The following is a 15026-nucleotide window of genomic DNA, read 5'->3' on the forward strand; positions in this document are numbered from 1 at the left end:
CGAATGAACGAACGTTGAGCGAACGCCAACGACGACGACGACGACAACGACGACGTCGTCGTTGCGCAAAAAGAGTCGAAAAACAAATGGGAAAAACAAAAACAAAAACAAAAAATACATAGCAAAACTGAGCGCAGTAGAGTAGCTCAGCCCAGGCCAGATTGTGACAAGTGTGTGTATGACAGAAAAGGCGTACTAACAAATCAGTCATCATCCTTTGCGCTCTGCCTTTGGGCCCCATTTTGTAGTGCGCTCACAAGAGCGCGCCTGCGCTTTCGCCGCGCAATTCGCCGTAATTACACCAACAAAGCGACCAGCAGGCGCAAACACACACACACGCACGCACCACAATTCGCCGGAGTCAGATGTGTTTGTATAGCCATCGCACTCGCACTGCTGGCAAATTTATGAGCCACCGCTTTGTACAACCTTTTTTAATGGCACAATTGTTGCGTCGCCGCCGTCTTTGCGACTGTGTGCGTACGTATGTGTGAGTGTACGATCGACCAGACAGCGGCGTGCAAGCGTGCATGAGCATGATTGACAGTGTGTATTTGCCTTCGAACCGCGTACGACGTGCTTGTGCTTGTGCTGTCTGTGTTGTGTGCGAAGCGAGAAGCGAAGCCAAAACGCCGAAGCCGTCGCCAACGTCGCAACCGTTGAGAAAAATTATTATTATTACTATTATTATTGCTATTACATAGCATTATTATTGTTATTGCCACACTGCACAACAACAACAACATTAGTAATAACCACAACTGCGGACAGCTAGCGGAACAAATTTTGGACGCCGCCAAAAATTTACTCGTCGCGATCTCCCCGTCAAGCCAGAAAAAAATATATCAAATCACAAATACCCGAAAAGCGCGCGCGTCTCGTTGCGCGACGTTACGATCGGTCGTTACGTTACGTTACGCGTTACGCAGCAACGATAACGCACTTTCGTCGTGTTGCCGCCGCCGTCACCGTCGCCTTCGCCGTCGCGTTACCGTCGCTAAAACAACATTTGCAACATTTTCCGATTGCACGTTTCGTTAGAAGCAAAAAAGAAAACAAAGTGCAGTTAATGCAACTATAAATTGTAAACAGTTAGTTGATGTTGATTGGCTGCTGATTTGTACGAAAATTGACAACAAGCTTTTGGTTTTTCGTAGTATATTATAGTATGTAGAAGCAGCTGTGATAAATAGTGCGCATATTATACGAAGCAAGAAGTATACGACATACAAGCAAACAAATATACAACAAAACAACACAGTCGAAGAGGAACAGTTAGAAGTTGAAGAAGAAGAAGCAGCAGCTGCAAAGGCCCGAGCAATGGATTTATGACAACAACAACAACCCACAAGCAGAGCTAAAAGGCAACAGCAACTGCAAACTATGTTGCCTAGCCCACACAAGCAGCAGCAACAACAACAACAACACCAGCTCAGCAGTATACTTAGAACAACAATAAATATAAAAAATATAACAACAAAGGAACAACAACAACAACTGCAACGGCAACCCCAATGAAAACAAATTGTATACGATTTTTATAAACCGCAAAACAAAAACAAAAAAAATATATAACTACAAGAAATTATATGTAAATATTATATAAACATTTATATATGTATGTATGTATACAAAATACAAAACAAAAAGATCTCCCGCTAATAAAAAAACGCGCGCGTCATTACAACAACAAAGTATACCAGCAACAAAAACAACAACATATTAAATACATAAATCTTAGCAAAGAATGAAACAAATCTAAAGCAAAGATTTTAACAAATGTGCCTGTGTAAAACCGAAAAAATAATAAAGAAGAAGAAGCAGTAGTGCAAAAGCATAGAAAGAAGCAGAGCAAGAACTACGTATCAAGAAAAGAGAAGAGAAGAAGAGAGAAAGAAAGAAATTGAAAATATTCAAAATACACAAATTCTAATAATATTTTTGTGAGTGTCACGAGAAAAAAAAGTACAACTAACCCAAGCGCATCAAGCATACCAGGAGGCCCCAAGATCTGACAGATCTTACTCCATAGAGTTCATCACGTCGCCAGGGAGGACGAGGACGCAAGGGACGCGGGCCCCTCATTCTGTGTTGCGCCGCCAACTGTCCTCTGTACACCACTAAAAGTGGCACAAATCGGGTTAGACGTCGCTCCCAGAGCATTAATGGCTCAGCCTAGGGTAAGTAAATCAATCCAACCAATTATCAATAGAAAACCCAAAATATAAAAACCCAATCCCAAAAGTTTATGCCTCAGCGTCAGAAATTCCATGTTCACAAGTTCCCGTTTGGCGACGGCAATTTCAGGCGACGGCGTTTCGCATAAGGCATCCATTTCGGGTTTCCATTCGAGTTGTTGATATTCTTGAGATCGGGGAATTAGTGTGAAATAATTTAATCTATGCCTGAAATTATATAATACTATAGAAAGTGCTTGTGATAAGTTTCTTGGTGACAATTCTTGAAGTAGTCTTGGGGCTGTTTCTTGGATTCTTCGTGCTGCTGGATAGAGTCGTTTGATTTGGCAATTGTTAATTTTTTGAAATTGTGATTTTTTGCCAATTGTCAAATTCTACAGCTAATTCTATAATTTCGGACAATTTCTGTTAATTACAGTCAGAAAGAACTCATGTAGATCCCATCTCCGATTATGTGTTGAATTATTATGTATTCTTTCGAAGCCGTCAGCATTCGTCTTTGTTCCTTTCATACAGACATGTATATACATATACATATATATACATATATATACATATATTTAGTGCTTGTGGCGTGACAAGAGTTTTATAGGGATATCAGACTATAAAAATATTATAATTGCTAGAATTTTATCAAGCTGATAATCTTTATACATATGTATGTAAATGTGTGTGCACATGTATTTATATTCACAAATTATAATAGGTCTGCAATTGTTTATTATTTTCAAATATTAGCTTCGGCTAGTATGGGGTATATTTCAACTAAATCCAGTTTACATAATGTTAACGAAAATGAAGTTCAAAGGTAACTCGACAGATTCCCAATTATTAAAGCTAGTCTCAGTTTAGAACTTGAACTTGTACTTTATTTAGTTTTACAACTAAAATATCAATTTATTGAATATATGCTTACTGTTTTACTTGATCTACTTCAAATAACTTATTTTATGGTTCATATATATCTCTATATAATTTTTATTATAATTTTAATTATTATAATTTTTCGAAAACCCCTTCTGGCTATTTCAAAAATACTAATCAGCTGACTGACCAACTTACTTAGCGCTCTTTTCTTTCGTTTTTTTTGTGTGTTCTATTTACCAACTTTAACTTTATGAACTAATTAACATATATGTGCGAAGCGAACTTGATATTTCTATGGATCGTTAAATCGTTAGAAAATACAAGAAAACGAGAGCAAATCAAAGTATAAGTAAATTCGTGTGTGTGTGTGTGCGCGCGTAGTTTGTAATTAACATTAGGTGTATTTATGTATATGCCGGCCATGCCAGAGAGTTATGACACTGTCCTACATGGGTAAGGCCTGGCACTCTGGGGAAAGGCCAGTTAAAGACACGGAATATAAAAAAAAAATACAGTACAAACTGCCCGCGGGACTTTTGTGGTGATTTTAATATTTCACTGTTACGTTCGGTTCGGTCTGGATGGGATCGGTTCGGATTGAAGCTGTTGTTGTTGTTGTTGCTGCAGGCACATAAATTTACTCTTGTGGTTTAATACGCGAAATTCTCGCTCTCTTTCGGTGAGTCTCAGAATCCGATTCCATCAAATGCCCATACGGCCCAGGTTCATTGGCTGTGTGGTCTCTGCGTGTGTGTGTGCTTGATGTGATGCATATAATTTTATTGCACATTGGCGAGCGAGGTGAGGCGAGGTTGGAGAGGACAGAGGCAGGCGAAGAGGCATTCATTGAGGGCAGCACGCTGTGGTTTTATTATTTACAATTACAATTCCATTTCGCTTTATTTTTACTATAATTTTCACTTTTGTGCGTTACAACAAAAACCAAGAACAAATGGCAGCAGGCAATTTTTATATATAATTTGATTATTTTATGCCTCGCAGTTAATGAAAAACGAAAAAAAAGATCACAAAAAGCGAACAGCGGCAATTGCAATTTGTGCAGCTGCCTCAGACACACACATACACATACACACCCTCCTCAGCACCGCTGTCCCGCTGCAACATTCAACACAAAAATTGTTTTGGTGTTATTTTAATTTAAAGGTTAACCGCAGCGTAATTTGTGGCATAAAATATAATTCGTCTAGTGTGTGCTGGTCGCGTTTTCAGCGCGCGAGAGCGAAAATTAAATCGGAAAATAAATAAAAATAAAATAAAAATGAAAATGAAAATAATAAAAATCAAATAAAAGTGCACAGCACAAAATGGCATTCGGCCGAGTCCGAGAGCCCGTTCGACATTCGCCTCTCGCAGTTGCAGTTCGCCATTTGTTTGGCTCTGGGGCTCTAAATGTGCGGCCGTTTTTCGATTTGGCCTTAAATTGTTTTGCTTTTGTGGGTTTCAGCAGTCCACATTTTATATTCAGTTGCAAATCGCGCCGATGGCGTCTGGTTTAGGTGCCAAGCAGCACGAGTTTCCCTTCAAATTACAGTCTTAAGAGTTGGCCGACTTATTTTTATATCTAAGTCAGATCGTTCGCCCGTAGGTTCGAAAAGTTCGCCTACTTTATGTGCCTAGAGACCATAATAAAACATTTTTTATATTTTATCAAACTATAAAATATCTATTAAAAATCGAATGTAAGAATATATTAAAGTTAAGCAGGTCCCGTAAGACATTCGGCGATGTCTTAATTATTTGATGTTAGAAGTAAGAATAAAATACAGAGTAAAAAGTTAGCTTTCAGATGCAAAGTGTATATGATTTATATTATATTTGGGATTTTCAAGTTGTTGCCACATTTAAATCAATTACATTTATCGAAATATTTCAAAAAACAAAAGCAGAAATTTATGCGAACAAGAAAGAAACTGTGGGCCTTAAGAAATTGTATTTATGAAAGAAAAGCAAACTATTTTTAATGCAATAACTAGCACAAGTATATACAGTTATCTGACCAACGGATAGTTGGGGATAATCTGACATTTGCCAGCTCAGTTCTGGTAACTTTTAACTCGGAATGATTCATATAGTCTGTCAAAGAAAGAATTGTGAGTGGAAGATCAAGAAGCACAGTCGCCCATAAGTCATGCCAGATTTAAAAGTCTTTAACAGCAAAGTGGAACTTCAATAGGGTCTATTCCCATCTCCAGCTCGTAGGAAACTTGTTCCTCAGGACTTTGCACAAGCTAAAAGTAAAATTTATAAACAAATTATACAATTTACGCGTGCATATGTATATGTTTATTACTGCCATACCAGAAACTGCATAAAAATTGAGCGCTGCAGGCCTCATTGTAGCTACAATGGAAAGGAACGGAACGGAACCTACAACAGTCTTCAGGGGGTTAGGTATTGGATGCCAACCACATGAACTGCTCTGCAGCTCCACTCGATGACTCCAGGGGTAGTGTTTGGGTTTTTCGTGTGCTAAAGAGCTTCATGTTTAATGATCAAATTGCGTGCCTCGTTTGGTGCCTGGTGCGTTGTTTTTGTAGTTGTTGCTATTGTTGCCAAGAGGCCGTTTGGCTGTTGGAAGTGTTTTCATTAGTTTCATTTCTTTTTACATTTGCGCTCAAATCGTCTTTAAAATTTTGTTTAAAAATATTTCGCACAATGTAATTTCCCCCAGCATTAGCGCTAAGCGAGCACTAATTTTCGGCAAGTTAAGTGAATTCCATTACATCTTTTTGACTTACGCTCTAGCGCAGAGCTTGGATACAACAATGAGGGAAAGATATAATATATCTATACATATATGTTTGTATGTATGTATGTACTGTAAACTAACTGATACAAGCTGAAAATGTTTGGGGTCTTCCATGGGGGCAAAACAACGAAAAGACGTGGAAAATCATTTAGACAAGTTGCACGCCGCTCATTAAATTAAATGAGCCATCAGCACGCAATTTATTTTAGTATTTTTGAGTAACTTTTGCCATGCCAGACTCAGACGCAGAAGCAGACGCAGCTACTCCACAGTTTGCCACAGCTCCGCTAGCTTCTTCTTCCTATTTGTTAGTGTTGTTGTTGTTGTTGTCGGGCCAAGCCAATTTAATTAAATAGACGCCGCGTGCTGTTGAAAATTTATAGAAAATGTGAGATAATATTAAAAGTTGTTTTTTAAATATATATTTAGAAATTAATACAATATATAGATACGCAGCTAAAAAAGATACATACCTCCAGATACTAAATAAAGTGCCTTGAAATAAAGTGTCTAAAAGCCACAAGGCGGCAAATGTTTAACGATATTCGAAATATTCAAATACACATGTCTGTGCATTTGTATTTAGTTTATTCTCATGCGTATTTATACATAAATTAGGTAAAAGCAAAATGACTAATCTAATTTTTAGATGGGACTTTTAAATATATATATATTTATAACTATCAAAAATATTACGGAGCCCATGAGAAAGTATAGAATTGAAAGGGAATTGAACCTGATGCTAACAATATATGCATATAGTACTTGGATACTTCGACTGTAATTCTTCGAATTTTAATTATCTTTGACTTTGATTAGTTGTATGTTTGGCCCGTGGAAAATTGTGCTAGTCTTTGTTCTAGTCTATATTGTTTTTTTTAAAAAAATATTTTGTTAGCTGCTTTTATTTAAATAAATGACCGACTGACGTCATTTGTTGTTTTTTTTTTGTATTAATGTTAAAATGCCAAGAATTTCTGGTTGCTGTCGCCTTGTGTAGCGACTACGACTTTCAATTTAGCTAACGATCGTCTGAAATATATATATGCCATATATATACACTTGTTCTTTGAGCATTTGTTTTTGAACATCAATTTAAACTCCAGAAATAAGTAAGCGAGTGCCAAAAATGAAAATGAATTATTTTTCTTAGTAGCATACGTTTTACATTTTGCTTCCTAAGCCCTTTTGTTTGACAGACCACACAGGGCACCGAATATTATTATTAGTAATAATAATAATACCAATAAAAGCGAGCGTGTTCCAATCGACTGTGGCTGCAACTGTAAATTAAAACAACGCTGCAGCACGCAACAAAAATTAATTGTCTAACACCAAATAAACTATACAAAACATCAGCAACGACCCCAAGGCAAAGAAACAAAAAAGTAGAAAATAAAAAAATAATAAAACTGGGCGTGTGCCCAGCTTAATGAAATGCTCCAGCTATGGGTTACGGGTTCGGGACTACGGCTTACTCCAAACTCTGGCCGACTTTGTGACACACCTACAATACCAAATCCACAATTCCACATTCACATCCAATTCCAGTTCCAGTTCTAAAGGCAATGGCAATAGCATATCTCAGGGTCGCTCTGCTCGTCTGCTAATTAAGCAAGCAAAATAAGAAACAAAAAAATTGAATTAAAAAAGAAAACGAAGCAAACTCAAATACAACATGATAAACAATTAATTTTGATTAGGCGGCCAACGTCGCACAATTAAGAATGTGAAAGAATGAAAAGCAAAAGTGTTGCCCGAATAAGAAATCAATAACACTGGGCAACACATTTATGCACAACTCCAATCGTTTCGTAGTTGTTCAGCACATTTATGCATATGTAGCACACACATAACACCCACACACACACGCCCACGCACACAGACACAGACACGTGTCGAGGGTTTAAGGGCTTGCTAAAATGGCGGCCATTGTCACCACACACACACACGCACGCACACAGGCAGTCGCACCTATAATTCTTGCAGTCTGGCACTGGTCAGTTTTAGGCGCCGTTAGATAAACTCCCTAAAAACAACAAAAACACAACGATTGCCGCCTAAACTGTACACCTCACGTCCTCCCCCTCTATTTGTATCTGCGTATTCTGTCTCGCTCTCACTCTCACTCGCTCTTTTTCTTTTTCTGTATCTGCATCTGTGGCAACTGTATTTAGCTACAGTTTTCAGTTTCAAGTTCAAAAGACAAAAATGTTTGTGCAAATGTTTTGGTCGGTTTGGCGACCATAGGTTGACATTTGAGTGTATGTGTGTGTGTATGTGTGTGTGTGTGTGTGTGTGTGTGTGTGTGTGTGTGTGTGTGTGTGTGTGTGTGTGTGTGTGTGTGTGTGTTTGTATGTGTGCGCACAACTATATATAGCATCGAGCACAACAAACTGCCTAATGCAAGCTTAAAGTGCGGCTCAAAATTTTGTAGCATTTAAAGCCAACAATTGAGTCGAGTAAGTTGTAGTTGTTGTTATTTTTGGCTCGATGACTTAATATCTCTCAATCACGAAAAAAATACGCACACAGACGCAAACACACACATATAGAGACAACAAGAACGCTGAGTCCTCGCTTGCTATGCGTCCTGTTGTCCTGTTGGCTATGTAACTGCTGTGCCTGTCACTGACAGCTAGCGTCGCCCCCGCATTCCCAGCCCTGGGCAGCACTGTCATTGTGTGTGTGAGGGCCAGAAATACATACATTTTTGAAGGATTTCGGCGCTGAACTTGTCAAAATCAGACGACAACACCAACAGAGTCATGTTTGCTGTTATATTCCGAGTCCCCGTTCGCGTCCACTGATTGTTGGCTGTGTTGTTGTTATTGATTCACCAGAGAGGAGGAGGGAATGAGAAGGAGTGTAGTGGAGCGGCGTGTATTTGAGAGCAGTGCTTGCAGCAATCGACGCGCCGCGTTGCCTCAACAAGGTCATTGGCTCGGGCTCGGGCTCGAGCCCGCAGATGATCATCAATCAAATGGGAAAGCCTTAAGTCTTCAGTGCCAGGTCTTAAGTGTGTTTGCCTGTTCGATTTTTGGCGCGTTCAGTTACAAAAGTAACAAAAGTCCGTTCATTTGGGCACTGGGAATGAGTACAGGGGAACGCTGCTCAATTCCCACATTACTTATGTACAAGTACAAATTGTGGTAATTTTCAGAGATCTCTTTGTTGGTGATTTTGCCTGTGCTTTGTTTTGTTTTCTTAGCTGTTTGGCCGTTCGGCTGTTTGGCGTTTAGCTGTTTGGTGCTCCACAATTTCCTCATTTCTAAAAGCAACAACGTTGCCTCCGCGAGCTGCTTTGTATATTCGCTCATTCGCTGGCTGTGCCACCAACACTAAAATTAGCATAACAACTTTATAGTTTAACTGCTCGACTGCCTGGTCTGGCCCCGGCCGGCCCGGGCTTGGTTTATTCTCTGGTCTGGCACTGATCCGGTCTGGCTGTATCTATAAGTTTGTATCTTGCATGCACTGCATACAGAGACGCCAACACCAAGAATGAGTGACAAAAAGACCAACAAACAACAAATATAATAAAAAGCGACAAAAGCAAAACGGAACAAAACTCGATTTGTGTGCTTGTGCCCCGAAAGCTGCACAGTAACTAATCTGTTGTGTGTATCTAAAGGATTGCCAGCAGACTAAAATGACAAAAGGTCTTGGTACTTTTTGCAGGTGGCAGCCACACAAAACCTGCCAACAGCAGCTGCTACTGCCTGAGAATAGCACTCGCAATGCAGGGTGGGGGGCAACAGTCAGCCATTGATAGACCCATTTCAAAGCAAACACACACACGTACACATAAAGACACACACACACTGTCAGGTGCAAATCCTGGCCAAGTCAAGAGCTACTCGTATCACAGCCACTTACTACACTCCCCATCACAAGCCCAATGCCAATCCCAAGCCGCCAAGCGTCACTCAGTCAATTGCTCATTTAGTGTCAAAGATTTTTCCAAGCCGATAACAACACACACACACAGGCACAAAGCACACCACAGGCACAACAAATGCGAGGGAAAACTTCGGCAGCAAAAAGTGCCATCATTTCTTGTCGCTGCACAAAAATCTTGTCAACTTGCTGCGCCTCAGCTTTCCAGCTCTCCAGCTTTCCAGCTCCTCAGATGCTCAGCTCCAAAAATTATGCAGTGTGAAGCGGCGACGACGCCACTTGAGTATAAAAATGATAAAAATCTTACACAAAAACAACAACAACAACAAGAATAACAACAACAACAACAATCGCAATCACAATCACAAAAGGCAGTAATCACAGAAGGTAGAGAGCAGCCGCGTTGAACTTTAAAAAATATTTTTGTGTTGTTGCTTGTAGTTGTTGCCGTTGTTGCATACGTGAAACCAGTTTGCAATTGAGAGCGAGACGGAGCTAGCGAGATACACTCGCACCAGCTCACTCACACACACAATCGCACACAGATTAACTGATAACATTAAAAATTACTTTTTTTTGCTGTTCTCTGTTAACTGTTTTGCTGTTGCTGCTCATTTTGGCGCTTAATTAATATGCAAAAAACGTTGAAAGAAAAGAAGCGACAACAACAATAAGAAGAACAACAGCAATCAGCTAAATATACTTATATCTGTATATATGTACATATAGATATCTATATAATGCCGCAGCTAAAGTAATCACAAGGTCAAACACAATGCGAACCGTTTTTTTTCCCTCTTTTATTTTGGGGGCTTCAATTTTTGTTGACGTGCTTGGAAATAATTTAAATGTAGATAGACATATTTACAGAAAAGATATATTGATATACGTATATTTATGCAGGTACAATTCGTAGCTGGCATTTACTGACGCATAGAAACATATCGTATAAATATAATTATATCTCTAATAAGTATAAATTCTCATATTCTCTCTCTTTCTCTCTCTCTCACTCTCTGGTTTGTTTACAGTATGACGATGGCCTGCATGGCTACGGCATGGACTCTGGCGCCGCGGCCGCGGCGATGTATGATCCACATGTCGGCCATCGGCCGCCCGGACTGCAAGGCCTCCCCTCGCACCACTCACCGCACATGACGCACGCCGCGGCAGCGGCCACAGTTGGGATGCACGGCTACCATTCGGGGGCCGGAGCGCATGGTACACCTAGTCATGTATCACCGGTTGCTAATCACCTAATGGGCGCAATACCAGAGGTACACAAACGTGATAAGGATGCGATTTATGAGTAAGTAAACGCCAAATGTTGCTACTAAACTTTTTCAAATTGATGCCGAATCGTTAAATACTACATGTCAAATCAATTGGAACAGCCCAGCACAGAGAGCTGTCAATGAACCAGTTTTCTGATAAGCGTAGATCATAAAAATGGTCGCTCATTCATAAGTTGGATTAAAGTCGATCGAGAAACTCAAAGCGATTAGCAATTCGAGCCCAAAGTGATTTTATGGGTAAACTTACACGATCACGCGTAGTACTAGATTGGGGCGATCGATTAATAGTTCGAGAAAAGACTATATAATCGATCGAACTTTAGATTCCACATAGGTACACGATCGCCTGGCTGATAAAGTGGCTTATTAATATTTCGATCTTCATTAAAAATGATCTTTCGTGAGACTGACATGGAAAATTCAAATCTTATTTAATGTTGCCATCTAGAAACTGTAGTATGTAGTGATCTTCACTTGGGATCGATTTTTATACTACAGCGATCTGCATGATAAGCATGATTTGTCGTCTGATGAGTGGCAAATTGAATTTGGTCCAATTCATTTATTTAATTTACTAAACTTCCAACTTCCTCCTACCTTGGGTCGCCATCAATTTTCGCCCTTTGATCAGCAAACTCACATATTGAATACCAATTTGTTGCGATCGATCCCTGGGCAGAACCGCCACCTGTTGCCGCCTGTTCGCACCTCTCGTCATCGAAAAAGAAGATATTTCGAGGCGAGGGAGTAACATAAATTTAACACACACGCGACTTAAAGTCCACGATCCTTCAGCAAAGGAAACAAAAAAAAAAATAATAACAAAAACCTTAGTGAGGGCCATGTTTTTCTCTTATTTGGTTTTTCTCTTTTTTTTTTTTTGTATACTCGTAGAATTGGGCGTGACCTTCTGTGTTTTGCGCAAAATACAAAATTATGGGTTTCCTTTAGCAACAAAATTTCTTTTTTAATTTGTGCGCTCCGACTGCGGCTGCGGTTGTTGCGGCTGATCGGGGGGTGTGGCGCGTGCTTAGTGTCGGACACGGCACATGAACGTGCTTAGGCATTAGGGAGTCCCTTCCAAATGGGCTGCAGGTTGTTGTTGTTGTTGCTGTTCCTCCTGCTGCTGGTGCTGCTGCCACTTGGTGTTAAGTTGCCAAAATGCGGTTTCGGCTTTTTTTCTTTTTTCTAACTTCATCAAAAGCAGAAGACACGCTGCTCGTGTCATTCTCGTCTCTGCAGTTGCGTGTCCTGCACACAGGAGCTTCACAACTGCCAATTTTCATGTGCTGCAACTGGCGATACCCAGGAACAGCTGCTTGAATTATGTTTGACTTTAGCCTTCATTTTTTCTTGCGCATTTTAATAAGCAAATATTTGGCTTTTGTTTGTTTTGTCCGGCAAATTTATGAATGAGCTGAGTTTGAGTTGGCATCAATCAGCTGTTGGTTGCCGGTTGTTTGATGAGCGTTCTCGTCATCGCTTAGGACGATGTCCTCGTCCGCGTCCTCGTCTGCGTCTGGGTTTGCGCTTCAAGTGGGTGAGCAAACATGGGGCATGACTTCATTAGCACACTTTTTGGCTCGGGCCTTGGCTCTGCCACCTGCAACTGCCACTGCCACTGGCACTGCTGTAAATAAAACTCGAAAATGCGCTTCTTATTTGTACAATTGACACCTTGAAAGCAGCAGCCAGACGCAAAAAAAATAATAACAATAAGAAATAAACGAAATGAAAAAGCAGCCGCTACAATAAAATGAACATGCGCAGAACTCTCTTAACACCTTCTCGAGTGGAGTGCAACAACAAGAACAACTTCAGCTGCCTGTCACAAATGCCAAGTCATGGCAAATGAGTGCACACTTTTTTGCTGCTTGGGTCGATCCTGGCCAGCGGGAATGGGAATGGAAATGGAATTGAAAATGGAGTAGGAAGGGGAATGGGAATGGAAACTCTGCTGCGCACTGGACTGTAAAAAGCGCAAGGGCCTTCGCATTAGCAGTTGTCGAGCAGAGTTCAGGGGTTTCGGGCCACGGTCCGTTTATTAATAGTTGCTAAGCGCACGGCTACACCCTCACCGTTGGTCAATGGTCAGTTGTGCCATCTAATGGCTAAATGAAGTGCCTGGGCTGGCCAAGGTACGGCCCCGTAGTTTCAGAGGGTTCACTCGCTCTTTGCCTAATTTTGTTCAGGTGCAATTTGTGTTTGGAGCGTGAAGAGCAGTTAACAACAATAAAAAGAAAACGAAATTAAAAAAGAGAACAACAAAAAATGGTCAAATCATGCATAGTTGCTGAACTAATCCGTCAAAATGTAGGGCCAGGTCTCAAACGGAGGGATTATATGTAGATGTGGACGGTTTTTTCTCTCTCTATCCCTCTCTCTTTTTACTGAAACGAAACAGCTGCTACTCATTTGCATGGCAGGTTCAAGGCAGGAAATAGTTAAAAAACAGGCAAACACTGACAAAAAATATGCTAAACTCTTGTTTTGTTTTCATATAGCTATTAACTTAAAGCAATTCTTAAATCAGCACAAATCATGATTTTTTGCCTGGGATTATTCTAATTCTGTCTTTTAAGATTTAAATTTCAGTTTATTAATTTGTCGTCCTGTCTCTTTCTATTGCAGACATCCGCTATTCCCGCTCTTGGCGCTAATATTCGAGAAATGCGAATTGGCCACATGTACGCCGAGGGAGCCTGGCGTGCAAGGTGGCGATGTTTGTTCATCGGAATCGTTTAACGAGGATATTGCAATGTTCAGTAAACAGGTAAGCGAACAGAAGAGATGATGATGATATCATCTCCACTCTTGTTTCCGTGTTCTTTTGGGAGTAATTGGAGCTGTGCTCGTTGCGCTCGCTGCCACATGTGCCACATGCGGCACATGCAGCAGAGCCGAGAGTCGAGAGCCTGTTCACCAAATCGCGGCACACGAGTCTAACGAAGCAAACCGTTAAATGATCGAATTACGTAGCAGTCTCTCTCTCTTTTATACTCTGGCCGTCCCCCTTGGCTCTCTCTTGAGGGACTGCACTTAACTACAGTTCGCTTCGGCTTGCCATATGTCACAAATATGCGTTGCCACAATTGACACTTCCCCCGACGGCTGCCCAAAAGCTGAGCTTATACTTCGACGGAGTGACATTTAAGTAATTTACGATGTTTTAACATACAAATTATAATGTTGCAAGTCGTTTATGTCTGTTTGTGGCAGCTACCCCTGCAGCTACATCCTGGCCTCAAGTTATCTGCGCGCTGCTATTTTTATGAACGAGATCACATTAACAAACAGACGTTCACTCCGAGGGCGGGCGAGATACGAGCGAGACTTATGGCTCCATCTAGAGATTTTCATGTCGGTGACAGTTTTGGCGCTCCAAATAAGGAAAAAAAAAGGATATGAGAAAAATAATAATAAAAATAACAATAACAGCAAGAGACACCCACTTTTGTTGTTGTTGCTGGCCAGTTGGATTTTGTGCGCAAAAAATGATGTTTTTATTTATGGTCCATTTGTAATTTTGACAGGCCTGCCATGGGTAATAAAATCAACAGCAACAACGGCAGCATCCACATTTATCAAGATACGTTTTTGGTCCTTTCCTGGCAAGGTGTTGTTTTTGTTGTTGTTGTTGTTAGCCACAATGATTTGTTGTTTTTGATATTCCTGGCGAGATTTTGATGAACTTTTGTCAAATTGACAATGAAATGTCAATGAAGTTAACAAATTTCAGATTGGAATGAGTGTTCTCCTAGACTTAAGTACTAATGATATGAAATAGAATAACAACCTATATGTTCTCTTTATTTCATATATAAAATCTTCGACAATCTGAAGATCTGAAACTATAATAATTGGTATCTCTCACTTGCGTTGGCATAACGCGTGACTTCGAATGCAGACTTTTAGTTGACACCCTCATAGCAGAACATTACTTCGCACTTTGCTTTGTGAATGATCCACAACAAGCAGCAGGCACTACGTCAGTAG

At 40.3% G+C, this 15026-nt stretch overlaps 1 protein-coding gene and 1 long non-coding RNA gene across 6 annotated transcripts in view; one reads left to right on the top strand and one right to left on the bottom strand.

The window, feature by feature from the left end:
* The first annotated feature begins 542 nt into the window (after positions 1-542).
* The window catches only part of hth (homothorax), a 117092-nt gene continuing 102608 nt past the window's right edge, over positions 543-15026 (top strand). Inside the window, exons 1-3 of one of the 5 annotated variants that reach the window (XM_064699704.1) lie at positions 543-2180; positions 10767-11044; positions 13662-13803. In XM_064699704.1, the coding sequence (XP_064555774.1) occupies positions 2166-2180; positions 10767-11044; positions 13662-13803 (435 nt within the window). In that variant the 5' untranslated portion in view covers positions 543-2165. The remainder of the gene's footprint in view (positions 2181-10766; positions 11045-13661; positions 13804-15026) is intronic. The other 4 variants (XM_064699688.1, XM_064699680.1, XM_064699696.1 and 1 more) reach the window with 4 other exon arrangements.
* On the bottom strand, positions 14165-14799 carry LOC135440511 (uncharacterized). The gene is made up of 2 exons (XR_010438310.1): positions 14483-14799; positions 14165-14409 (listed from the first exon to the last, which is right to left on the bottom strand). It is a non-coding gene; the product is annotated as an uncharacterized LOC135440511 (long non-coding RNA).

This window comes from Drosophila montana, unplaced genomic scaffold (genome assembly GCF_035044405.1).
Source record: "Drosophila montana isolate Dmon_TW-CO22-7 unplaced genomic scaffold, ASM3504440v1 contig_1083_1, whole genome shotgun sequence".
In the NCBI taxonomy this organism is placed as follows: domain Eukaryota; kingdom Metazoa; phylum Arthropoda; class Insecta; order Diptera; family Drosophilidae; genus Drosophila; species Drosophila montana.